Source organism: Macaca thibetana, chromosome 19 (assembly GCF_024542745.1).
Source record: "Macaca thibetana thibetana isolate TM-01 chromosome 19, ASM2454274v1, whole genome shotgun sequence".
Classification (NCBI taxonomy): Eukaryota; Metazoa; Chordata; class Mammalia; order Primates; family Cercopithecidae; genus Macaca; species Macaca thibetana.
This window is the reverse complement of record NC_065596.1, coordinates 40,156,674-40,182,165: the sequence shown is the minus strand read 5'-3', so window position 1 is coordinate 40,182,165 and position 25,492 is coordinate 40,156,674. Positions and strand designations below refer to the sequence as shown.

At 56.9% G+C, this 25,492-nt stretch overlaps 5 protein-coding genes across 14 annotated transcripts in view; 3 read left to right on the top strand and 2 right to left on the bottom strand.

Annotated features, from left to right (window-relative positions):
* HSPB6 (heat shock protein family B (small) member 6) overlaps positions 1-25,492 on the top strand; it is a 92,259-nt gene that overhangs the window by 58,411 nt on the left and 8,356 nt on the right. The window lies entirely within an intron of this gene.
* On the bottom strand, positions 160-13,385 carry ARHGAP33 (Rho GTPase activating protein 33). 5 transcript variants are annotated; one of them, XM_050768709.1, is made up of 21 exons: positions 13,240-13,385; positions 11,158-11,255; positions 10,992-11,076; positions 10,539-10,619; positions 10,298-10,435; positions 9,773-9,865; positions 8,558-8,680; positions 8,393-8,470; positions 8,243-8,309; positions 8,075-8,137; positions 7,826-7,978; positions 7,646-7,748; positions 6,399-6,543; positions 6,237-6,319; positions 6,046-6,153; positions 4,652-4,797; positions 3,861-4,014; positions 3,633-3,778; positions 3,484-3,558; positions 1,905-2,564; positions 160-1,806 (listed from the first exon to the last, which is right to left on the bottom strand). In XM_050768709.1, the coding sequence occupies exons 1-21, from the start codon at positions 13,243-13,245 to the stop codon at positions 545-547; spliced, it is 3,867 nt and encodes a 1,288-aa protein (XP_050624666.1). In that variant the 5' UTR covers positions 13,246-13,385; the 3' UTR covers positions 160-544. The 5 variants fall into 5 exon arrangements, with proteins under 5 accessions (XP_050624666.1, XP_050624667.1, XP_050624668.1 ...); XM_050768710.1 differs by having other exon boundaries at positions 8,075-8,134; positions 13,240-13,347; XM_050768711.1 differs by lacking the exon at positions 13,240-13,385 and having other exon boundaries at positions 160-1,330; positions 1,415-1,806; positions 11,158-11,267.
* The window catches only part of IGFLR1 (IGF like family receptor 1), a 42,202-nt gene continuing 25,186 nt past the window's right edge, over positions 8,477-25,492 (top strand). Inside the window, exon 1 of the mRNA XM_050768368.1 lies at positions 8,477-8,481. The gene's annotated coding sequence lies outside the window, so the exon portion shown is untranslated. The remainder of the gene's footprint in view (positions 8,482-25,492) is intronic.
* The window catches only part of PROSER3 (proline and serine rich 3), an 11,744-nt gene continuing 5,271 nt past the window's right edge, over positions 19,020-25,492 (bottom strand). For 3 of the 6 annotated variants that reach the window (XM_050768734.1, XM_050768730.1, XM_050768733.1), the window contains 6 exons: positions 23,952-24,034; positions 23,723-23,862; positions 21,941-22,128; positions 20,830-21,823; positions 20,659-20,740; positions 19,020-20,491 (listed from right to left, as the gene is read on the bottom strand). In XM_050768734.1, coding sequence (XP_050624691.1) covers positions 20,350-20,491; positions 20,659-20,740; positions 20,830-21,823; positions 21,941-22,128; positions 23,723-23,862; positions 23,952-24,034 — 1,629 coding nt within the window. In that variant the 3' untranslated portion in view covers positions 19,020-20,349. Of the gene's footprint in view, positions 20,492-20,658; positions 20,741-20,829; positions 21,824-21,940; positions 22,129-23,711; positions 23,863-23,951; positions 24,035-25,492 lie in introns of those variants that run through there. The other 3 variants (XM_050768731.1, XM_050768732.1, XM_050768735.1) reach the window with 2 other exon arrangements.
* U2AF1L4 (U2 small nuclear RNA auxiliary factor 1 like 4) overlaps positions 21,115-25,492 on the top strand; it is a 25,829-nt gene continuing 21,451 nt past the window's right edge. The window contains exon 1 of the mRNA XM_050768833.1: positions 21,115-21,125. The gene's annotated coding sequence lies outside the window, so the exon portion shown is untranslated. The remainder of the gene's footprint in view (positions 21,126-25,492) is intronic.

Below are 25,492 nucleotides of genomic sequence, written 5' to 3'. Positions count from 1 at the left end.
CCCAGGGTGCCCATGGTTCCCGCTCTGCGGATACCACCTCTTAGAGGCTCCCAGGAGTAACTCCTGCCTTGGTGCCTTCCCAGAAGGAAATAGAATGATAGAGCGCCCCCTCTGTCTGTCTTCACTCACTGAGTTTGGCCCCAGCACAACTTCAGCAGCCACATTTTCACCATTTTATTCATTAATGTTGTCAGATGGTTTAGTGGGGCATGTGGGGAAGGAAGGGTAGGAGTTGTCCCCCCATCCCCGTGCACAGGTCAGGACATGCTGGGGGCTCCTGGAGGGAGAGGAGGATGGGGTCAGCCTAGTCCCCCCACCCCAGATTTGTGCAAGGGCCCCCAGGATGGGGGGGGGATGGGCGGACCCTTCAGTCCAGGGTAGGGAAGCTGGGATTACAGGTTAGGGACCCACATCAGAAGCAAGTTACAAAGTTAGAAACCTGGGGTAGTGGTCGGGGCTCAAGAAAATACAAAACAAGGGATTTGGTTGAGCCAAGATCCAGTAGGGGTGAAGGGAAGGAAGGACGGCCCCTCCCAGCTGGTGCTCAGCAGTAGCTTCGGGTCTGGCCCTCAGAGTGGAGGGACCAGCTGGGAGTGGGGTAAGGGGGTGGGGGACCAGCCCCCTCCCCTCTTTGCCCTCCATTTCTGTACAAGGACCCTCGGTGGAGCTCGCCCCCCCTTCCATAGGCTGGCGGGGCTGCCCTGTAGAGCAGGAGAGGCTCAGGGGGGCCCCAGGGACCCGGCACCCTATGAGGGGTACGGGGGCCCCAGGGTGCCCGTTGTTTCTGGGGAAGGCGGGGGACTGGGGGACCGGGATCTGAACGGCTTCGGGGGTGGGCAGGAGGGGAAGAGGAGGAGGAAGAGGCAGGTGAGGGACCTCTGGGCCCTAGGGCTAGGTTGACGTAGAGGGGCTCAGGCGGTGTGGGGCGCCGAGCAGGGTGCTGGGGGGCTGAGTAGCCAAGGTGGTCAGGGGGAAAGCAGGAAGGGGCTGGCGGGTAGCTGAGCACTAAGTCGGGGGACCTGTGGAGTGGGGGCGATTGGCCAAGCATGCCATAGGAGGCATTGAGCCTGTCGGGGGGCATGGAGCGAAAGGGACTCCAGGAGCGGGTAGGGCCAGAATAGGGGGACCCCTCACCTGCCCCGATCTCATAGTACAGGTTCTCTCCCCTGTCGAGTGGTGCAGGGGGGCCCAGGGAGCTCCTCCAGACCGGGGCTGGGGAACTGGGCTGGAAGGATGGGGGGCCCAGGGGGTACAAGCCTGGCTTGGGGACCCCGAGGAAGGGTGGCAGGCACTCCCTGGGGGCTGGGGAGAAGAAGCCGGGGGTAGGAACCTGTGAGGGGACAGAACATGGGGACTGGGCTGCTGCCTCTGGCGCATCCCTGCCCCCCCCACCTGCCCTGAGCTGGGCACTGACCTGGGCAGGGCCTCGGAGTCCCCTCCTTGAGGTCCCCATGGGCCGCTGGCTCCTCAGCAGGCTCCCATCACTTTGTTGCCTTGGTAAGTAGGATGGGGGTCCCGGGACCCAGACACTCGGATGGGCTAGGGAGTTGGGAGGTGGCCCACTCCCTGAGGTCCCCGGGGGCTCTCCACCCACCTCCAGAGACAGCGACCGGCGGAAGGGGGATCGGGGAGCAGGTGGGGTGCCCCCACACTCCTGCTGGCTCTGTTGCTCGGCCACCTGCTGAGCCCGCTCAGCCAGGGCCAGGGCCATGAGGCGCGCTGGGTTCTTGGGGGGCGGGGGTGGGGCACCCCCAGGGCGCAGGAGAGACAGGGGAGGGGGTGGCAATGGTGACTCCATATCAGGACCTATATAAATGAATGGAGAGGGGTTCAGCTGGGGCCAGGCCCTCAGGGTCAGTGAGAGCAGGCGGGGACAGGGGTGGGGTAGGCCGAGCAGGACTCACCCAGTGGGCCCTGAGCTCCCCGGAGCTTGCTGCACATCTCCTGCTGGCAGGCATCAGTCAGCGGGGCCTCGGCTCCACGCAGCAGCAGGGGTATGAGATGGGGGCGCAGGCTCCGGCCAGGGCTGAGAGCTGGTGTTGGGGTGGCTGAGGCAGGTGCTCCCCCAGCCCCCAGCAGTTCTAGGACAGCGGGTGGCACTGATACAGCCAGGGGCTCTGAGATGTCCAGGGCAGCGGGCGAGGCAGGGCTGGTGGGCCCTCGGGGCGAGATGGCCTGGGGGGTCACCCTGGGTGGGAAGGCAGAGGCAGGGGCGGGGGGTGCTGGGCTGGCGGGAGGTGCGGGATCCCCTGGGGTGGGGCTGCTGCAGCGGAAGGTTAAGGGATCAAAGTCCAGCCCCCGGAGTCCCTCCAGGCAGCGGGGTGGGCTGAAGTCCAGCTCATCACCATCATCTAGCCAGGCTGAGGTACGGTGTGAGGGGGACCCAGAGAGTGCCCCCAGCCCAGCTGCTGAGGACTCAGAGGATGAAGAGGAGGACTCCGAGGAGGAGGACTCAGAGGAGGAGGACGAGGACAGGCTCTCGCAGGAGCCAGCAGGTGCTGGGCCCACGGGGAAAGCGTCGCTGCTGGAGTGGGGTCGCCGCAGCCTGTGCAGCCTCTGGAGGCCTGGAGGGGTGGAGTCAGTGAGACCATCCCTGAGAACAGGGCGCACAGCCCCACAGAAAGCTGGGGAAAGGACATGAAGAGGCACCTCCCCAGAGAGTGCCACAGTAGCTGTGAAGCCAGGAAAAGCTGTTTCAGATTCACGGTGGAGACCATGAAGAGGACACTTCCGGCCCAAAGCACGAAGGTCCTGTGGCCGCCCCACAGGCTGTGGGCACGAGACCAGCAGATTCACACACAGCTGCTGAGCCGGCAGGACAGTGCCTGTGCTCCTGGGTACATGGGAGGGCAGTACCCCAGGAGTGTGTGGACAGCGCGGTGGTTCAGAAGAGCCCCCAGAGGCATGGCTGGGTGGGATGGATAAGCAGCCCCTGGCAGAGGCCGGAAAGCGGCACCCAGCAGCGCGGCAGGCTGTGAGGTAGCGATGGGGAAAAAGCCAAGCGCGGTGCCCCTTTCTTATGACACCCTTTAAATAAAGTTTCCAAAATGACTAGAACTGAGCAGTATGATCCTTCCACACACACCTGTGTATGATCAAACCCGGAAAGCAAGGGCAGGGTAGTCTGCAAATTGAGAGGATGCCTCCAGTGGGGAGGAACTTGAACGGGAGAAGGAATGGAGCTGCTTTAGTTCTAGGCTGGTGGGTTCATGGATGTCCATAATGTTATTTAAAAATGTTCAACAGGAATAATAAAGACTTTTTAAAGGGCCTGTCATGGACCAATAAGTTAAGTTCGGTGTGTGATGAACCAAAGGTGATACTGTATCCAACTCATTGTACATAAAGGCCAGGTTAAAATTTTCAAAAGCCCCAGGACCCCCAAATGTGAAGTACAAAATTTGGAGGCCAAACCAGGGCCCCAATTCCTCCTGGCTCCACTTGGGTGCAGATAGTGCCCCCCCACTTCCCCCCCTTGCTCACCAGCCCCGCTGGCCTGCGATGACAGAGACTCCTCGCTCTTGGCAGATCTCAGTGTGACGGTGTCGGGTCTGCCGCCTGCAGGAGACGAAGAGGTAGGAGGGCACTCCAGCGACCACCGCTGCCCACCAGCCCATGGCCCAGCCTCTCACCTGAAGGCTGCGGTGGGGCGCGGGTGCCCCCCAGCCAGGGCAGGGGCTTCTTTCGAGGGACACTGGGGCCCCGGCCCAGTGCAAAGAACGTCTTCCAGCTGCTGCCCCCTGGCTTCCGCTGTTTCTCCCCTCTCTCCCCTTTCCTCCTGCGGTTTGGGGGAGAAATGGCAGGTCGTCTGAGGAACCAGGCCTCCACCTGCCCCTTACCACCCCCAGCATCCCACTCACCTTTCCGCAGGTGAGGCGGGGGTCTTGGGAGTTGTGGGCTCTGTGGGCATCCCCAGCCGGCCCTGCGTGCGCGCCTGGGCTTCCTCCAGCGTCAGCAGGCGGGTGGAGGGGCAGCTGCCCGCGAGGGACTTGGGCCTGGGGAGCAGGCATCGGCCTGGGGAGTGTGGAAAGGGGGCACCTGTCAGCTCTGGGGCCGCCCAAGGCCACGGGCAAAGCCAAGCGCCACAGCCCAAGCCCCGGCCCCGCAGCATGCCCACCCGGGCTGGCAAGGCAGGGGGCCGGGGCGGATCAGGAGGGAGCGGGCGGGCAGCAGGCAGGTGGGAGGAGGGTGGGGCAGGACGAGCTGATGAGGAGGCAGCTCCCGGCAGCCAGCGAGGGCAGCGGCTCTGGCTTCAGTTACCTCGGGCCAGAGGGCCCTCCGACGAGCAGAGTCCTGACTGGGCTGGGGTCCGGGGCAGGGCGGGGAGTCTGGGCGGGGCCGGGGAGGGGTCAAGTCTGGGGACCTCCCACCTCCTCCCAGGTGGACCCATGGCCCCAAGCGCCCCCAGGAGCTACAAGGGGTGAAGGAAGAGCGGCGTCCGGGCCAAGAGGTGGGAATCCTGAGCGGAGGAGCTGAAATGAGAAGGAGGGGGGGCGCGGGGAGGGAGAGGCCGGGGCGGGGTCCTCAAGGAGCCGGGAGGGAGGCCCAGCTTCAGTGGGGTGGGGATGGGACTGGGAGCCCACCTGCCCTCCCTCTGCAGCCCTGACCGTGGTGGGCAGTAGCCAGGACCTCAGCGGGTGGGAGGGCATACCTGCAGGGTCCAGGCCAGCGGAGGTGAAGGTGTCGCTGAACAGGACGTCCACGTGGGTGAGCAGAAACTCCACCACCACCGACTGCACCCGCACTTCCCGGAACGCCGCGGCACCACCCATTCCCACTGACTCCAGCTCCATGGACCTGGATGGGAGGAGCAGGAGGGAGGCCGGGTGCCTTGAGCCCAGCCAGCAGGTTCTGGCAGGGCAATGTGGGGAGCCAGTGGAGGCAGTGACTGTCTATTCAATACCTCTGATCTTCTCAAACTGATCACACCTCGCTAGGCTCTCAACCTTCCCCCAGAGCCGCCCCTCCTGCCTTCCCCATCTCAGTCAGTGTGGTTCTTCCTGTGGCTCAGTCTGTCACCCCCTCCACTGCCCCATCTGGCCCAGCCTCTGTCTTCCCCAGCCTGGACATCCCAGAGCCTCCTTCCTGGCCTCCTGCTACTGTCCCCACCTGCAGCCAGAGGGATCCTGGGACCACCTGAGTCCCATCAGGGCCTACCTGGCTCAGAGCCCTGCCCTGGCTGCACCTCGCTCCAGGCAAGAGCAAAGTCCTCACTGTGACCCATGACCTGTGAGTCACCCCTGTCTGGTCCCTGTCACCTCTCTGACCTCATTATCTCCTCTCCTTCAACCCCTCACTCCCTCAGCTCCAGCCACACCAGCCTCCCTGCGGCTCCTTCAACGCACCAGGCACCAGCCCAGGCCCAGATGTCTGCACCTGCCATTCCCTCAACCTGGCACTCCCCAGATGCACCCCCAGGGCCCTCCCTCATCCTCTGCAGGTCTTGACTCAAATGTTGCCTTCTTAGTGCAGTCTTCCTCATCCACTTTATTCAAAACTGTACACTCTCTTCTCTGTGCCCCTGGCCTTTCTCATTTATTTTTCTTCATCCATCATATGCCCGCCCTCTGACATATCACCTGTTTTACTTGATTATGTATCTGTGCCCCCAGGAGAATGTGAACTCCTGCAGGGCAGAGATCATGCCTGTCTCGTTCACCATCAAGTCCTCCAGGCTTATTCTGCTGCTGGCCACAGAAGACCTGCCAAAACCTCCCTTGCCACCCTCACTAAAAACCTCACACTGCCCTGACCCTGCACACTGCCCTTCCCTCCTCCTCTCTCCTCCTCAGCACTCATCACCATCAGACCTTACTCTGTATTCTCCTGTTGATGTTCATGGTCCATCTCCTCCATGAGAACATGAGTCCCAGGAGGACAGGGCCGTGCTCCGTGCTGTGTCCCCAGTGCTGGGGATGGGGCCAGGTCCACGGAAGGTATTTGATAGACATGTATTCAATGAATAAACAAAAGAAAAGCTGGGTGGGTTCCTGGCGTGGTTTTGGGGAAAGACCTGAGGGGTGGGCAGGCGAGCAAGCAGCTCACCGTAGCAGGTTGGGTGCCCAGACAATGGCCAGGTTGCGGGCATGCATGCTGGTGTTAGCACTGTGTCTCGCCATGCGGGCCAGGTGCCTCAGCAGGTACTCCAGGGTCCTGGGGGTGGGAGCAGAGGGGGACACCTGAGCCTCAACCCCCTTGGAATCCCACCAAGTCCCACCCCGCCCCTCCTGGTTTACCTGTAATGTGGCGGGGGCAGCTGCTGGATGACATCGTGTACCCGCACCAGACGCTCCTCCTCCCCAGGCACTGACATGGCCTCCTGAGATGGTGGGTGGGTGTGATGAGGATTGGGTCAGAGGCGTCCCGGCCCCCTCCGTCCCGCCAGCTCCCTTACTCACACTGAATTTCCCATAGAGCTGGTAGGTGAGCAGAGGGTTCGGAAGTTCTCGGAAGTAGAGCTTGCAGAGGGAGGACACGCTGTGGATGTCCTGCAGGAAGGCGGGGCCAGACAGCTCTGGGATCCTCTCGCTGTCAAACTCATGCCTGAGACCACCATGTCAAGGAGGAGGAAGATCCAGGTCAGAGGGGCTCACTCACCTGGCCGTGCTCCCCCTGCCCCTACCCCCAACTGCCTGCAGGTGGATGGAACCCTCTTCCCCAGGTCCTACACTGGGCTCTTCAGAGGCAGAACCTTACTGAACTCCCCAGCAAGCCTGTGTGGCAAAAGAGAAGGGTGCTGCATTTACAGAGGAGGATGCTGAGGCTCAGGCAGATGTGCCTCTGCCTGCAGCTACCCAAGACTGACTGACTCCAGAGCATGAGCAGCTCCTACCAAGCAGCCGCCATTCTCCTGGCTGTAAGAGGGCACTGGAAAATGTGGACAAAATCCCAGCACCCTGCTGCTCCCAGTTCTCTGGTGGGGCCCCACTGCCTGTGGTAAAGTCTCCCACCCACTGCCACTTCTTGCCTCCCTCTTGGCACCCCCGCAGGCTTCAAGCACTCCCCTCTCAGCCTCCTGCAGGCCAAGATCTCGCCTGGCTCCTCCCTACTTCTAGACCCCGCCCTGGCTCAGAGCCCTCCTGTGGTTCCCCCTTCACTTATAGTACAAGCCAAAACCCTAACATGAAGGCTTTGCCTGCACTGGCATGGGGACTCCTTGGCCATGGCCTCCTGTCGCTGTTCCCTTTGCCCCGCTGCTCCCTCTGCATGGCCTGCCCCTCCCCGCCTCCAGGCTCTCAAATGAGGTGGCTCTGCCCTTGCCATCCAAAACTGCAGGCCTCCCTCCTGGATCCTTATCGCCATCCTCCTACCCCAGTCTGTTTTCCTCCACAGAACCTGTCATCTTCTGGTGAACTCTATCCCTCCCCTGTTTGTCTCTTCCTCTAGCCTGTGGGCCCTGTGAGGGCAGGCGTTTCTGGCTGTCTCACTCACTGCTGTGTCCCCAGTGCCTGGCACGTGGCAGGTGCTCCGTGAAGACAGAGTCCTCGCTTAGATTGTGAACTCTACTCTCAAGAGAGCTGTCCCTGACCCCAGCCTTGATCCTGCAACTCCTGACTCCTGGTAACTGTGTCCCCAGCATGCGGCACGGGGCTGGAGTGGAGGTGCTGGTGCCTGTGGAAGGACAGGGTTGGCTAAGGGCCCTCACCGAAGCCTCTGGATGTTGGAAGACACGCCTGATAGCCGGTAGATCCCATCCACCACCCCATGGGCCTCAATGAACTCAGAGCAGCAGCGCAGCACCTGGGGCACTGAGAGAAAGCAAGGTCAGGGCTGGGTGGGCCACAGCCCTGGTGTGACGGGTGGGGTGGGTGGGCCCAGGCCTCACCATCCTGGCCTGAGTTGCTGAGGTGTTCGCCAAGATCGCAGCCAAACACCCTCTGTCGCAGGATTCCCCGCTGCCGCAGCCGCTGCCGAGAAGGGCGGGAGCGCATGAAGGTGCGGAGCAGGCCGGCCAGCTTCCCACGAGGCCGCGGCACAGCTGTCGGGGCAAAGGGCAAAGGCAGGCCTTGTGGGGTCAGCATGGCCAGGGGCCTGGCGGGGCAGGGGCAGGGATCTGGCAGCCTGTTTCTATTACCTGAGGTCAGAGACGAGATACCCTGGGGAGCCGGGATGCCACATGGGGGGCCATCGGCATCTGCTGGGCAAACAATGGGGTGGAAGGGATGAGTGGGAGGCAAAAGACGCAGGAGGCCCCACTTTTCCCCACCCCTCCTCACCCCTCCTGTCTGTCCATGGCACTTACCCGCCTTCAGGCCCGGACCTGGTCGCTCTGTGAAGAGTTCCACACATTCACTGGGGAAGAACCCAACCTGAGGAAGGTCAGGGTCAGTGGCTGGGCCACCCCAGTTGGCAGGTGCCCTAGCCCCACCTGTCCGCACCCAGCTGGACTCACCTGGAAGCCTCGCTTGCCCCGCCACCAGCTCCGATCCTCCGTGGGTGGCATGTCGATCACCGAGACAATGTCTCCCACCTGGGAGGGGGCGGGCGGGAGGAGAAGGGTCAGAAGGAGCAGGGGGTGTGGGGAGCCCAGCTGCAGTCTGCTTCCCCACAGCCTCACCTCAAAGGACAGCTCATCTGGTGCCTGGGCCGTGTACCGTTTGATCACGTGGGCGGCCGCCACTGCAGGGATATTGAGTGACGCCTCCTCACTGAGGAGCAGTCGCCGGCCGTGATTGTCCAGCTGAAATGGAGGTGGGATGTGGCAAGGACAGGTCAGGAGACGGTGTTAGTACAGGCATACCAAGCTCCTCCAAGCCCGGCGAGGCCACTGCCTGTCCCCTGCCAAGAGCCCCTGTCACACAGAGCTATTGGTCAAACACCTAAATTCCTGTTTGTAGGGATGCAGCCCTGGCACCCTCTGGGGGTAGGGAAACCTCTAAGACAAACCCCTTTATTTCCCCTCACATGTCCCAGGATTCTCCCACCCGAAGGCTTCCCCACCTGAAGGCTTCCCCATCCACCTCTGCACCTTCATCCTCCACAGCAGATACCGCATGGTTGCCATCTAAAAACCCTCTGTGCTGGGCGTGGTGGCACACGTCTGTAATCCCAGCACTTTGGGAGGGCGAGGCTAGAGAATCGCTTGAGCCCAGGAGGTTAAGACCAGTCTGGTCAACAAAGCAAGACTCTGTCTCTACAAAACATTTTAAAAAAAAAAATTAGCCAGAGGCCAGGCACAGTGGCTCACGCCTATAATCTCAACACTTTAGGAGGCTGAGGTGGGCAGATCACCTGAGGTCGGGAGTTCGAGACCAGTCTGACCAACATGGAGAAACCCCATCTCTACTAAAAATACAAAATTAGCCAGGCGTGGTGGCACATGCCTGTAATCCCAGCTACTCAGGAGGCTGAGGCAGGAGAATCACTTGAACCTGGGAGGCAGAGGTTGCGGTGAGTGAGATCATGCCACTGCACTCCAGCCTGGGCAACAAAAGTGAAACTCTGTCTCAAAAACAAAAGAAAAAAAAAAAACCTTCTGGTTTAAGCCACTCATAGCCAGGTGTTCTGTGAGTTACAGCCCAACCCATTTCTAACTGATATACATTTAAATCCTTGTATCCTCACAGCCGAACACCTGCTAACACACACATGTGCACACACACACTCATACACATTCTCTCACAGGCATGCGCCCACACAGACACTAAAATATCAATGCCTCCTCCACTCTGGCTCCTTTCTTTTCTATGCCCACACACACTCCCAGGCTGGTTCTCACCCCTCATACACCCCCTCACCCACTCTGAACTCCAAGCCCCCTGCCCAGGCCCACCTCCATCCAGGTGAGCACAGGCCCGCAGTTGAGGTTACTGTCCACCAGTCCTGACAGGGTCTCCAGGTACTGCAGTAGCAGTGGCACCAGCATCTGGGGGCAGGTTGTCAGGGTGGGCCTCTGTGAGTGGACGTGAGAGAGCCCACTGCCCTCCCACACTGCCCTAGTTTGCCTCTGGGCTGAAGTTCATCCTGAACGCATGGGTGCTGCTCAGCTGTTAGGTACTGAGACATGGGCATATGAATGAATAAGTAGGCTGGGCCAAGCTCTTGAGTGCCCTGGTTGGTATGACCATGGTGACCCTCCCATGGAACCCCCTGGAACTCCCCATGATCCTAAAACTTAGTGAAGCTAAATGTAGCAGAAGCCTACTACATTTCTAAGGTTTCTCCATTCATTCAGATTGGTTGGGACTTGGGCCATACCAGTATTTAAATATTTTTCTATCCTGCTGCCTTGATGATTTCATACACTGTGGATGAGGATACACTCACGAGGCAGGGGCTGAGACAACAAGCAGGTTACCTGGGCAGCCCTGGCACCCTCGGGGGGCGGGGGAAGCTCCGGAAGGCAGGAGAACCTCCGGTCAAATATGCACCGGTGGAGGTGGGCATCCAGGGAACGAAAGTCATCGTAACTCCGGAGAACCGGCCAGGAACGGCCCTGTGGGAGCAAAGGGACAGAAGGGAGCAGGGGCCCCATGACACCGAGCTGAGGACTACCGCGGCCAGTCTCCCAGGCTAGATGAGAGGTGGGGTGGCCTCACCTGACAGGTCACCTGCACCCCGAACACCAGCTCATTCTCTCCAGAGAGGCTGGGCCCTTCACGGTCTGGAGACAGCAGGAGCTGCAGAGGGAAAGCAAGGCCCAGGTGGACTTTTGTCCCATTTCCTGACCTCCCCGGGATGGCGATCTCTAGGGATAGGTTTGTGTCCCCTTTCTGGACCTCCCCGAGGACAGGGCCCTGTGATGTGCTGGTCCCTGGCACAGAGCAGATACCTAACAAAAGTTGTCGTTGAATGAATAAAAGAACAAATGGATGAATGAATGAGCAGCTCTCCCCATCTGCTGTGGCTCCTGCAACTTTTGCTACTGACTGCTCAGATGCATGCAGCAGCCAGTCACAGGGACAGGTTTCAGAAGCACAGCAGCTGATATCATTGCAAGGTTGCGTAGGATATTGTCTTCCCTCCTGGGTGCAAATGCAAAGCCCCCATACCTGAATGTGGCCAAAGTCGACGTTCTCGTAGTGGAAATGGGCACAGTCAGCCAGCCGCGGGAAGGGGCCTCGAGGAGCTGAGAGCCTGGGAGACAGGGGATGCATCACCAGCGGCTCCTTGAGCCTCCCCAGCTCCTAGCTGAGCCCTTTCCTCCCTCACCCTCACCTCTTCCCAGGCTTCCCCTTCACACTGGGCCCCCCAGCGGTGGGTAGGGGCTGTACCGAGCCCTCCCCTGGGCCATCCAGGCTGTCAGTGCTGCGTGCCTGTAGAGCAGAGAGAAGAATCAGAGGCCCCCAGAGATGGGAGCAAAGAGACAACGAGAGCATTGTTATCTGGCAGCACAGGGCCCAGAGCCCGGGGTGCTCCACACACCGCCCTGAGCATGAAGCAGGAGGGCAGGTCGGGGGAGGTTAGGGCTGGGCTGAGGACAGGACTGCTTCTTCGTGTGTGATCTGGGGTGGTGGACTGGAGAAGCAGGGACCAGACGTGAGGCAGGGCAACAGGACGGAGAGCATGCTGGTCCTATCTCTCCCTACTGAAAACCCTTCCATAGCCCCTGCAGAGTACAGTGACCTCCTACCACTGTCTGGACAATCACGGCTCCCATCTCATCAGCCTTCCTGCTTCCAGCCTCTCCCCTCCTGCCAGCTTTTCTGCAACAGCCTGGATTGTTTTCAGAAAACACAAATCTAGCTCTGTTTCTCCATAGATCCTGGGCCTTCAATGACTCCCTGTTGTCTTCAAGATGAAGTCTGAATTCTCTGGTCTGATCATCGAGACTTCCCTGAGCTGATTTCTGTTTACCTCTTCAGTCCCATCTCTTTCCATTGCCCCCGCTCGCAGAGCTCTTGAACTTCTAAGAGTCCAAAACAAGCACCCTCTTCGCATTTCCTTCTAGGCCTTTGCAAAGGCTGTTCCCTCAACCTGGAACACTTGCCCCCCCTTTCCCTGGGGTACATTCACCTCATTCCCACCCCTTAGGTCCTAACTCACATGTGCCCTCCTCCAAGAAGTTCTCCCTGACCCTTCAGACTATGCCTGGCATCTCTTCTGGACTCTCTCCATCCCCTGAAGTTCCCCCATCCCAGGTTCCATGCCTTGACCTGAGCTTCTCCCTTTACAGCTCTGATCACTCTGAGATGGCACTGGTGGTGACAAGTTCATCTCTCTCATTGGACTATGACTGGCCTCCCAGAAGGAGGGCCCCAGACTGAGCTCCCCAGCATACAGCCAGGCATGGAGTTGATGTTCAGACAGGATTGTTCCTGATTATTTTCTGGGTCCCCAGTGCCAGCCCAGTCGCACAGCAGGGGCTGGGTAAAATCTCATGAATAAATTAACCAGCTGCCAGACAGATTCACCAGACTGGGCTGTAGCATCTCCCTCCTCCATGTCCCTGCAACCCCGAGTCACCCTCAGGGTCTCACCCTCAGGGTCTTTCCCCCTCCAGCCCATGAGGTTCCCCAAGGCAGGATGGGAGCTGACTCTCTCTGTGCCTGGAGCATGGAGCCTGCACAGAGGCGGTCTCAGTGAATGTCTGCTAAGTGAGGGAATGAATGGATGAATGAGCGGGAGCAGCATGGTGAGAGAGGGAGATGGTGGGGGAGGGGGATGAGGACAAGGAGATGGAGCGGACCCGAGGATCAAGGGAGGTAGAGTGCTGGCCTGTTGGGGTGGAGTAAGGAGGGAGTGGCTGGAGAGATGAGGCAAAGGCTCAGACTGATGCTGGGCGGGGGGGATTGAGAGGAACCAGGATGGGGTGAAAATGAGGGAGAAGGAGAAGAAAAGGGTCAGGCTGGGGATGGAGCGGGTGGGGGTGGGGCCAGGAATGAGAAAGGGGCTGTGGGGAGGAGGAGGGGGCTCCGCCGGGGAGGGCTGAGGGCTGGCAGAAGGATGCCGAGGAAGGTGCTGGGATGGGGGCTGGGGAAAGACCCAGGAGCCTCAGGAGGCCTCTTCGGGGGCCACTTGGGTAGCGCGGGTCCCTTCCTGAACCAGCCCCGCCTCCTCCCAGCCCGGGCCCTAGGTCCCTGTCACCCCATCCAGGGCGTGGCAGAAGGGGATGCGCGCTGAGGGGGCGGGGTCGAGGTACGGGCTGGGACCCGGGATGGGGCCGCAGGACTGGAGGGACCACGGCTGAGCACAGGCCGCGGGCTCGGGCGGGGCCGGGGGCGGGGCGCGCGGGGCGGGGCTGCGCACGGACAGACTGACACGCGGACGGACAGGCTGACGGCCGCGTGGGACCCTCACCACCATGGTCGCGTAGCCTCCTCAGGCCCCGGCCGCGCTCGACCCCTCGCTCGCCGTTCTCGTCGCCGCTGCCGCCGCCATGGCGACACAAAGGGGAGGGCGCGAGCCGCGCGCGGGCGGCTGCAGACCCCGCCCCTAACGGCTGCCCGTGGCTCCGGCGCGCGCCCCACGGGGGCGGGGGGCAGCGGGAACTCGGCGCTGCTTCTCATTGGCTCCGCCCTTGGCCCTGGTCGATGCCCCGCCCACAAGGCGGCTTCTCATTGGCTTTACCTTGGGCTCCGCCCCGGCTCTATATATATTCGGTCCCACCCCCCCCGAAGTTTGACAGCGCCACGCCCATGACTGCTTTTCATTGGCTGTCATCGCCCTCCTGAGACATGCCCCCAGGTTCTTTATGCTTTGCTTCCGACACTTCCAACACCAAGCAACAGACCCTCCCCTTCGTCCACTCCCAGTGGCCATTCTTCTGACTTTTTATTTTTATTTTTTTAAGAGACAGGGTCTCGCTCTGTCGCCCAGGCTGGAGCGCAGTCCTGCAATCGCGGCTTACCGCAGCCTCAACATCCTGGGCTCCAGCGATACCTCCCAAGTAGCTGGGAATACGGACGCGCGCCACCACGCCTGGCTAATTTTTTTAGACATGGGGGTCTCACTATGTTACCCAGGATGGTCTTGATCTCTGGGGCTCAACAGATCCTCCCGCCTCAGCCTCCATTCAAAGCGCTGGAATGACAGGCGTGAGCCACCACGCCAGCCCCGATATTCCTTTTTTTTTTTTTTTTTTTTTTTTTTTTTGAGACGGAGTCTCGCTCTGTCGCCCAGGCTGGAGTGCAGTGGCGAAACCTCAGCTCACTGCAAGGTCCGCCTCCCGGGTTCACGCCGTTCTCCTGCCTCAGCCTCCCGAGTAGCTGGGACTACTGGCGCCTGCCACCATGCCCGGCTTGTGTGTGTGTGTGTGTGTGTGTGTGCACGCCGTTCTCCTGCCTCAGTCTCCCGAGTAGCTGGGACTACTGGCGCCTGCCACCATGCCCGGCTTTTGTGTGTGTGTGTGTGTGTGTGTGTGTGTGTGTGTGTGTGTGTGTGTCTTTTTAGTAGAGACGGGGTTTCACCATGTTAGCCAGGATGGTCTCTATCTCCCGACCTCGTGATCCGCCCGTCTCGGCCTCCCAAAGTGCTGGGATTACAGGCGTGAGCCACCGGGCCTGGCCTAATATTCTTAATTGGATTCTCCCACGGCCTCAGAGCAGTGCCCCGTTCCTCAAGCAGCTTTTCAAAGTCCCAGTCCCAAGTCTCACCTTTTCAGTCCTGATCCCGACCCCGCTCACATAATGCGGAGGATGCTCCGCCCATGGACGTTTCTCATTGCCTCATATACCATACCCAAGGCTTTCTGCGACTTGGCCTCCCCCTGCCCACTGGACATTTTCTTGTTTCCCCTTCTACTGCTTATTACGGGCCAATCTCCAGCCTTGATTTTTTTTTTTCCCCCCTAGGAAAACGTTTAGGGGGAAATGCCAGAGCATACTTATGCCCCCCATAAAGCAATCCCAATAGACCTGCTACTACTGAGCAAGTCCAGATAACACTGTAATAACGCCCTTCACAAGAGGGTCTCTCCTTGGTCATGCCCTCGACAAGATTCTCACCTCAGAGGGTCTTGGTCTGTTCATTCATTCATTCATTCACTCAAACTCTGATCAATTTGTAGATACACCAATAACCAAACCAGAAGAAAACATACCCTACCCACATTGGAGCTCAAAAGCTACTGGGAGAAGACAATGAACAAAATTAACATTAAAAAATACATAGAGTAGGCCGGGCGCGGTGGCTCAGGCCTGTAATCCCAGCACTTTGGGAGGCCGAGACGGGCGGATCACGAGGTCAGGAGATCGAGACCATCCTGGCGAACACGGTGAAACCCCGTCTCTACTAAAAAATACAAAAAAACTAGCCGGGCGAGGTGGCGGGCACCTGTAGTCCCAGCTACTCCGGAGGCTGAGGCAGGAGAATGGCGTAAACCCGGGAGGCGGAGCTTGCAGTGAGCTGAGATCCGGCCACTGCACTCCAGCGTGGGCGACAGAGCCAGACTCCATCTCAAAAAAAAAAAAAAAAAAAAAAAAAAAAAAAAAAAAAAAAAAATACATAGAGTATTAGGCCAGGCATGGTGGCTCACACCTGTAATCCCAGCACTTTGGGAGGCTGAGGCGGGCAGATCACTTGAGGTTAGGAGTTTAACACCAGCCTGGCCAGCATGGAGAAACCCCATCTCTACTAAAAATACAAAAATTAGCCAGGCATGGTGGCAGGTGTGCCTGTAATCCCAGCTACCTGGGAGGCTGAGGCAAGAGAATTGGTTGAACCCGGGAGGTTGCCGTCAGCCAAGATCACGCCACTGCACTTCAGCCTGGGTGTTGGAGTGAGACTCTGTCTAAAAAAAAAAAAAAAAAAAATGCTGGGGGCGGTGGCTCACGCCTGTAACCCCAGCACTTTGGGAGGCTGAGGCGGGAGGATCACAAGGTCAGGAGTTCAAGACCAGCCTGGCCAATATGGTGAAACCCCATCTCTACTAAAAATCAAAAATTAAAATTAGCCAGGCGTGGTGGCAGGTGCCTGTAATCCCAGCTATTGGGGAGGCTGAGACAGGAGAACTGTTTGAACCCAGGCGGCAGAGGTTGCAGTGAGCCGAGATTTTGCCACTGCACTCCAGCCTGTGAGACAGAGCAAGACTCCATCTCAAAAAAAAAAAAAAAAAAATTAGAAGGTGATTCATTCTATGGAGAATAATTAAGCAAGGGCTGGTGAAAGGGAGTGCTGAGGGAGGGGTGAATGTGCAGTTACTTATGTACTAAATTTGCTGACCTCACTCCCATCACAGGGACTTCCCACACGATATTACCTCTGTCTGGAGTGTTTCCCCATCAACCCCTGCAGTGATTTTTTAAAAAATTTTTTAATTTTCTGGGTACAAAATAGGTATATTTAGGTATATATATTGAGAGGGTACATGAGATGTTTTGATACCGGCATGTAATGTGTAATAATCATATCATGGAGAATGGGGTCCTGCAGTGATTTTAAAACAGCTGCAAATTATCTGACACTCTTCTTATCAAGATGCGGAGTCTATGACTGCTTTCTATGAATCTGGGTGGGACTGGGATAGCTTCAACCAATAGAAAACAGTGGAAGTGACACAGTGATTTCTAAGGCTATGCGATGAAAGGCAATGCAGCTTCTTGACCAATGTTCTTGTCCACTGGAATGAGCTATAGAACCATGGTGCATCATATGCGAAGTGTGACTATGCTGAAGCAGCCATGCTTTGAGGAAGCCCAAACCAATGGAGCTGTGTATAGGCATTACAGTCAGTAGTCCCAGTCAGACTGGGAGAAGACCATGGAAGAAGTTCCCGAGGATTCCACTCCACAGCCATCAAGTCTATCAAGTCACCTTTGAGTCCTTCCAGTTGAATCCCCAGACATCATGGAGCACACAAAAATTGATTCCAACTGAGCCCTGTCCAAACCTCTGACTCCCAGAATCCATGAGCATAATAAAATAATTGTTTTATGTCACTAAGTTTTGGGAGCGGTTATCCAATAAGAGTAATTAGGACAGCCCTTTGTTAACTAGATAATTTCTATCAGCTTCCGTGTAAGTTCCTCAGGAATGCTTCTAGACTCCACTAGTGACCCAGCTAGATCAGGTTCTGCTACTGTAACATCTTTCATTTCTCCTTATATCTCAACAGCTATTTTTCTTGTCGATTGCACTGTTTGTTTGTTTTTGAGATGGAGTCTCACTCTGTTGCCCAGGCTGGAGTGCAGTGGCACCATCTCAGCTCACTGCAGCCTCTGCCTCCCGGGTTCAAGCAATTCTCCTGCCTGAGCCTCCCAAGTACCTGGGACTACAGGCACCCGCCACCACGCCTGGCTAATTTTTAGTACAGACAGAGTTTTACTATATGGCCCAGCCTGGTCTCTAACTCCTGACCTCAAGTGATCTGCCCGCCTCGGCCTCCCAAAGTGGTGGGATTACAGGCGTGTGCCACTGTGCCCACTCTGATTTCATTTAAATGTATGGTTTGCTTAGAAATATTAGAAACTGGCTGGGTGTGGTGGCTCACACCTGTAATCCCAGCACTTTGGGAGGCCAAGGCAGGTGGATCACGAGGTCGAGTTCAAGTCCAGCCAGACCAACATGGTGAAACCCTGTCTCTACTAAAAATACAAAAAAAAAAAAAAAAAAAAAAAAAAAAAATTAGCCACACGTGGTGGCATGCACCTGTAATCTCAGCTACTTGGGAAGTTGAGGCAGGAGAATCGCTTAAACCCGGGAGGCAGAGGTTGCAATGAGCCGAGTTTGCACCACTGCACTCCAGTCTGGGTGACAGAGCAAGACTCCATCTCAAAAAAAAAAGAAAGGTTGGAAACAAGTATTTACCATGTCTGTGACATACAGAAGTTGCTAGCTATCCATCTCATCCCTCCATTTTATAAATGCAGATATCAAAACAACCCCAATCATATATTCTCCATCATTTTATTATGAAAAGTTTCTAATATACAGCAAAGTTGAAAAATTTTACAGTGGACATCACTTAGATCCACCACTTAGATCCTACCATGAACATTTTGCTATATTTGCTTTATCTCACGTCTACCTATTACCCTATTTATCCATCAACCCAACTCATCTCTGGATGCATTTCAAAATAAATTGCCAACATTGGTATATTGTTCCCTAAATATCTCAGTGTACATACTTTTTTTCTCTTTTCTTTTTTTTAAAGACAGGGTCTAGTTCTGTAGCCCAGGCTGGAGGGCAGTGGCATGATCTTAGTTCACTACAATACAGCCTTGAACTCCTGGGCTCAAAGTAAACCTCCCGCCTCAGTGCCCCTCTCCATCCCCAGTAGTGGGACTACAAATGGTGTGTCACCACACCTGGCTATTTATTTGCTTATTTATTTTTGTAGAGACGCGTCTTGCTGTGTTGCCCAGGGTGGTCTCAAACTCCTGGCCTCAAGTGATCCCCCCGCCTTGGCCTCCCAAAGAAGTGGGATTACAGGCGTATCTTTAACTGGCATGCAATATTTTCTTTTGAGGTAAACTTTACATACAATGAAATTCACACACTTCGCTAAGTTTGATAAGTGCATACACCTGTGTAACCCAAACCTCTTCCCAGCATGGCAACTAGTTTTTTTTAATGTGGCCCTCTAAAGCAAGTGTCAGAGAGAGAGAGAAAGAGAGAAAGATAAATTATCTTTTTTTTTTTTTGAGATGGAGTCTCACTCTGTCACCCAGGCTGGAGTGTAATGGCATGATCTCGGCTCACTGCAACCTCTGCCTCCTGAGTTCAAGCAATTTTCCTGCCTCAGCCTCCCGAGTAGCTGGGATTACAGGCACCCACCACCAATGCCTGGCTAATTTTTGTACTTTTAGTTGAGACATTTCACCACGTTGGCCAGGCTGGTCTCGAACTCCTGACCTCAAGTAATCTGTCCATCTGAGCCTCCCAAAATGCTGGGATTACAGGTGCGAGCTACCATGCCCAGCTGAGAAATCACCTTTTCTAACTGAACTTTAGAAGTTAAGCTGCATTGGCCGGGCGCAGTGGCTCAAGCCTGTAATCCCAGCACTTTGGGAGGCTGAGATGGGCGGATCACGAGGTCGTGAGATCGAGACCATCCTGGCTAACACGGTGAAACCCCATCTCTACTTAAAAAAAAACAAGGCCGGGCGCGGTGGCTCAAGCCTGTAATCCCAGCACTTTGGGAGGCCGAGACGGGCGGATCACGAGGTCAGGAGTTCGAGACCATCCGGGCTAACACGGTGAAACCCCGTCTCTACTAAAAAATACAAAAAACTAGCCGGGCGAGGTGGCGGGCGCCTGTAGTCCCAGCTACTGGGGAGGCTGAGGCAGAAGAATGGCGTAAACCCGGGAGGCGGAGCTTGTAGTGAGCTGAGATCCGGCCACTGCACTCCAGCCTGGGCGACAGAGCGAGACTCTGTCTCAAACAAAACAAAACAAAACAAAAAAATTGGCCAGGTGTGGTGGCAGGCGCCTGTAATCCGAGCTACTCAGAAGGCTGAGGCAGGAGAATCGCTTGAACCCGGGAGGTGGAGGTTGCAGTGAGCCAAGGTCACGCCATTGCACTACAGCCTGGGCAACAAGAGTGAAACTCCATCTCAAAAAATAAAATAAAATAAAATAAAACAATGGTGGAGATGGCAGGATTTGCTGGTTAACTGTGGGTGGAAGGGAAAGACAGAAGTCAAAGACAACTCTAAGGTTTTTGGTCTGAGCAGCAAAGGACAGAGCTGAAGAAAGTTGGGGAGCAGCATGCTTAGGGGGAAAGATTGGAAACATTTAGGACCTATGGAATTTGAGATGTCTTTTAAACGCTTGGGTAGAAATGGTGATGAGGTAGGAGCCCAAGGTTTCGGGGCCAGGTCTAGATTAGAGATAGATATTTGAGGATTATCAGAATACAGATGGGGTTTAGTGTCATTAAGCTAGACAAGAGCACCTGTGGGTGGGTGTAGATAGAGATGTCAACGCTATGGCCCTGGGTCATGCCAAAGTTGACATGCTGGGCTAGTGATGAGGCCTGACCAGAGAGGTGCAGAGAGAAGTGCTGGAAGCCGGGAGGGAAAGTGCTTCAAGGAGGGAGGGGTCAGCTGCATCAGACGCTGCTGCTGCTCAAGCAGGTGTGGGCTACAGACTGACCATCATCCAACACTCCAATGACCCTAGTAGCTTCTTCCCCAGAGGACAGTCCTTTGGTCCCATTTGAGCCAGGGTTCCTGAGTGAAGTCAGATAAGGTGGGTCCCCAGTCTTGCCAGAAGTCTTGTCTGAAACCCCCTCTGCCCCAAGGAAGATATAACCAGAAAGGAGATCTTGTTTCCATGGTCAGGAAAGGGGGGTGCAGGGCAGAGCCACGGGGCGGAGGAGGGTGGGGGGCATTTCCTTAAATTGGCACGACCCCTTGGCCTTTCCAAACAACCCCTTTCTCACAGATAACCAGTAACCGTGTAAAAACAAAAACAAACAAACAAACAAAAAACCTCGCTGCGTAAAATAGAATCTCTATGTACAATTCAAAGTCGTCTGGCCTCCAGGGAAGCTCCTTCCCTTCGTAGCAGCCTCCTTGGGGACCTGGGGGGCGACCTGGCTGGAGGGGAGCAAGATCCCGGGTCTTTGGCCTGGTCCAACAGGAACGATAATCGGGCATCCGCTTCCCTGGAGAAAGGCCGGGAGAGCAGAGGCTGGGATATGTGCTCAGGCTTAGGATCTGGGGCTGTGGACGGAGTGCTGGAACAGGGGATGAGGAGGGCTGGGTGCCTAACCGGGTCTCAGAGGACTCGGGGGCCCAGTGTCATAGACTCTGGGGATGGAGGATCAGTCACCTTTTCTGCCGTCTCAGCTCTGCCCTCTGGGCTCTTAGCACCTGCAGCACGGGATCGTCCTGGAATTCGCTGCCGTCGGAGTCTGGTGGAGGGAGGAAAGAATGAGGTCCAAGGAGCTGGTCTCTTAGGGGGCTGGCCCACCACCTACATCCGGGAGGGAGCGGACATCACCTTCTGCAGCCTGCAGCAGCCGGGCGGCCTGGGAGAGCAGGGCCTCCGAGGGGGCGTGGTCAGCAGAGAGAGGGGGCGGGGCCAGGGCCTTCGGAGACCCCACCTGGAAGGCAGGCGGCGAGGCCTTGACTGTGGATGCCTGCTCAGCTGGAGAGGGTGGGACCTCGGGCTGCCGGCAGGATCCAGAGGAAGGAGTGGCTTCGCTCTTCCAGATCACTGACCCCGCTGCTGGCGGCAAGGCCTTGGCTTTCCGAGACTCGGCCTTGGCCCGACACCGGGATTCAGATGGAGGGGGAGTGGCCTTGGTTTGGGGTTGTGTGGCCTTGACTTTCAGAGATACAGCCTCAGGTGGACGCGGGCCCTCGAAGTGAGAAGGAGCGTCCTCCAGGCTGTCAGGGAACAGCCGAGCTGCCACTACCTGGCCCAGGACACCCCTGAGCTGAGGGCCAGGTCCTTGGCCAGCTGCAGTGAGTCCCTCGGCAGCCTCTCGGCGAGGGGCTCTGCTCCTCCGAGACGTGGACCTCAGGCTCTTAGGCTGGGCACAGCTGCTTGGCTCAGGGATGGGCAAGCCCTGGGGAACAGCTGGGGATGCGAGGGTGGAGGCTGGAGGTGCAGGGGTGGAGGCTGGGGGAGCCGGGGTGGAGGCTGGGGGAGCCGGGGTGGAGGCCAGGGGAGCCGGGGTGGAGGCCGGGGGTGCAAGGGTGGAGGCCAGGGGAGCTGGGGGCATGAGGGTGGAGCCCAGATGTGCTAGGGTGGAGGCCGACTCCGTGGGAGGAACAGCCCCAAGGGATACCCAAGGCCCAGACTGTGGGGTGCAGAAGAACCTGTGGGGGCTGGGGGCCCAAAAGATGTGTGGAGAGGACATTGAGGGAAAAGGAGGTCTCTCCATATAGAAGGCCTCTGGTGGACCAGGTCCAGCCACACTGCTCCACAGTGGGACATGGTTAGGCTGTGTCCCCAGAGAACCGAGGGTCTCCACTGGAGCAGGAGAGGTCTGTAGACAGATAAGAGAGATCTGAGACCCTCTCTAGAGAGGGTGGAGGGTCCTCAGTCCCCCTCAGATCCAGCCCCTCCTCCAGCTCCCACCAGGCTTCTCCCTCCCTCAACTCACCAGAGTGCGAAGGGCAGGGGTCAGAGGTGGCACCCAAGCTCTGTCACCCTTGCTTCCCTGAGCCTGTTCAAGCTTCCGCCGCTGCCGCCACTGGTACAGAATGTCATCCTCTGGCCGAAGGGGTGCTTGGGAGGAGGCTGGGGCTGGAGCAGGGGTGGGGGTCTGGGCCTGGGCTGGTGCCGGGGATGCTATAGGGGATGGGAGGTAGAGAGGACAGCGTGAGGCAGGGGCCAGGGAGATCAGCAACCCCATGACAGCCTGCACACACGCCCTCCAACTGTGCAGGGGGTTACTCAGATAGGCTCTCCCAATACCGTCCCAGCTCCTCTCTAGGGTGGGAAGAAGGGAAGGGGTCAAAGTCAGGGGAGCAGAGCACTCCTGGGCTTCTCCACCTGTCATCATTCAAGTCTTTGTTATATATATAGAGAGAGAGTCTTGTTCTGTCACCCAGGCTGGAGGGCAGTGGTGAGATCACTGCAGTCTCAACCTCCTGGGCTCAGGCAATCCTCCTGCCTTAACCTCCTGAGTAGCTGGGACTAAAGGCATGCGCCACCACACCGGGGTAATTTTTATTGTTTTGTAGAGACGGGGTCTTGCTTTGTTGCCCAAGCTGGTCTCAAACTCCTGGGCTCAAGCCATCATCGTCCCACATGGGCCTCCCAAAGTGCTGGGATTACAGGTGTGAGTCACAGCGCCTGGTCTCATTCAACAAATATTTATTGAGCTGTTCTGGACATTGGAGTTACAGCAGTGACCAGAAGACATATTCCCCAGAATCCACCCACTCCCCCACCCTCTATAGCCCTCGCCCTGCTCCAGCCCCACTCACCCAACCTGGACTCTCAAGCAACCTCCCTGGCCTCTCTACTCTCCTCCAAATCTGTTCCCTACTCTCAGCCAGAGGGAGCCTGTGAATACCCGAGTCAGACCAGGCCCTTCGTGCTTAGGAACCCTCCCTTAGCTGCACCTCTCTCCTGGTAAAAGGCGAAGGCTTTGTCTTTTACACCTGTGGCTCCGTCTGCCTGGAATGCTCTTCCCTCAATTATCGCACGGTGCATTCTCTCACATCCATCAGATCTTGGTCACCTTCCCTGGCTTCCCTATTCAAAACCAGCTGGGCTCATTCTTGTAATCCTAGTGCTTTGGGAAGCCGAGGGGGTGGGGGGGATGGTTGAGCCCAGGAGTTCAAGATCAGCCTGAGCAACACAGTGAGACCCCCATCTCAACAAATGAAAAAAAAAAACAATTAGCTGGGCATAGTGGTGCATGCCTGTAGTCCCAGCTATTCGGGAGGCTGAGGTTGTAGGATTGCTTGAGCACAGCAATTACACTGTGATGGCACCATTTATTTATTTATTTATTTATTTTACTTTTGAGACAGAGTCTCTCTCTGTCACCCAGGCTGGAATGCAATGGCACAATCTCAGCTCACTGCAATCTCAGCCTCCTGGGTTCAAGTGATTCTCTCCTGCCTCAGCCTCCTGAGTAGCTGAGACTACAGGCATGCACCACCAAGCACCACTATGTACCACGCACGGCTAATTTTTGTATTTTTAGTAGAGACTGGGTTTCGCCACATTGGTCAGGCTGGTCTCAAACTCCTGAGCTCAGGCAATCCTCACGCCTCAGCCTCCACACCTGAGCCACTGCACCTGGCCTTTTTATCCCTGTTTTACAGCTGGAGAAACAAGGCCCAGAGAGGCCCAAAGTCCCATAGCTGGTCAGTGGTAGAGCTCGGATTTGCACCCAGGCTTCCCTCAGTCCTTGCCTCTCAGCCCTTACCGGGTGCCCTGGGGTCAGGGCCCTTGCTGGAGTCAGGGATGAAGGTCTCCGAGAGGGGAGAGAGGCCATCGGAACGGGTGGGGAATGAGGAAGTGCTGGCATCGCTGGGGCTGAGGGAGGAGGAGGAGATGGAGGCTTTGCTGCAGGGAGAAGGCAGGAGTGAGGCAATGGAGGTCTGGGCCATGTGGAGCTGCAGTGGGAAGGGTGATGGGGGCGGGGGTACAGGCACCTGCGTTTGAGCAGCCTGGCAGCTCTGCTCTGTAGGCTCAGCGTCTCCAGGTCCAGCAGGGATGAATTCCATGTGTTGAGATTCTGCAGGGTGACAGGGTCAGACGCCAGCCCCAACCCAAAGGCTGCTGGGAAAAGCGTTCTAAACAGAGGGCCTGGAATGTAGGCTGTGTCACCCTTGGTAACCTCACGTGTCAGCTTAGGATCTGCTCCTCCTCCTCAGGGAGGACAGACCCAGTTTTGCCCTTTGGATTAGCACCTTTTTTGGGGGGCGGGGGGCATGGAGTTTCGCTTGTTGCCCAGGCTGGAGTGCAATGGCATGATCTCGGCTCACAGCAACCTCCACCTCCTGGGTTCAAGCAATTCTCCTGCCTCAGCCTCCCAAGTACCTGGGATTACAGGCATGTGCCACCATGCTCGGCTAATTTTGTATTTTTAGTAGAGACGGGGCTTCTCCATGTTGGTCAGGCTGGTCTCGAACTCCCGACCTCAGGTGATCCACCCACCTCAGCCTCCCAAAGTGCTGGGATTACAGGCGTGAGCCACCAAGCCCGGCGGATCAGCACCTTTCATGGACAAATCATGGTTGGAGTAGGATGGATCCCACCTCCCAGATCAGAGCTAACTCATAAGAGCATTCTCTCCTCTGGTTCACAGTGGTTGGCTCAAGGATGAGTGAATCACAGTGAGCCCTGGGGCTTCGGATGGAGCAATTAGAAAAGCCCCCACTTTCCACTGGAGTCATGGAGCTGGGACCGTGGGAGCCTAGAGACCCCGAGGGCCATCCTGGCTACCATGAGGGGAAAGCCCGCCTGGGACTGAGCCCAAAAAAGAGGAGCACAGAGGTGGGCGTGGTGGCTCAGGCCTGCAATCCCAGCACTTTAGGAGGCCGAGGCAGGAGGATTGCTTGAGCCCAGGAATTCGAGACCAGCCTGGACAACAAAGTAAAATCCCATCTCTACCAAAAAAAAAAACAAAAAACACAGAAAATTAGCTGGGCACAGTGGCGCATGCCTGTAGTCCCAGGTACTCAGGAGGTGAAGGTTGCAAAGAGTTCAAGGAGTTCAAGTCTGCAGTGAGCCATGATTGTGCCACTGCACTCCAGGCTGGGTGACAGAGTAAGATCCTGTCTAATAAAAAAGAAGAAAAAGAAAAAAAAAAAAGGTTGAGTGCAGTGGTTCACACCTGCAATCCCAGCACTTTAGGAGGCCAAGGCAGGAGGATTGCTTGAGCCCAGGAGTTCGAAACCAGCCTGGACAACAAAGTAAGATCCCATCTCCACAAAAAAAACCAAAAAATTAACTGGGCATGGTGGAGCATGCCTGTAGTCCCAGGTACTCAGGAGGCGAAGGTTGCAAGGAGTTCAAGGCTGCAGTGAGCCATGACTGTGCCACTGCACTCCAGCCTAAGAGTAAGACCTTATCTAAAAAAAAAAAAAAAAAAAAAAAAAAAAAAAAAAAAAAAGGCCAGGCTTGGTGGTTCACACCTGTAACCCTACACTTTAGGAGGCTGAGGCGCGGCCGGGAGCGGTGGCTCAAGCCT

Excerpts from the sequence above, each read along its gene's own strand:
- ARHGAP33 (XM_050768709.1), bottom strand. Across the intron at positions 4,015-4,651 it reads CGCTGGCCTGGACCCTGCAG|GCCGATGCCTGCTCCCCAGG; the intron begins GTATGCCCTCCC and ends CACACTCCCCAG. Across the intron at positions 3,559-3,632 it reads CGCCCCACCGCAGCCTTCAG|GCGGCAGACCCGACACCGTC; the intron begins GTGAGAGGCTGG and ends CGTCTCCTGCAG.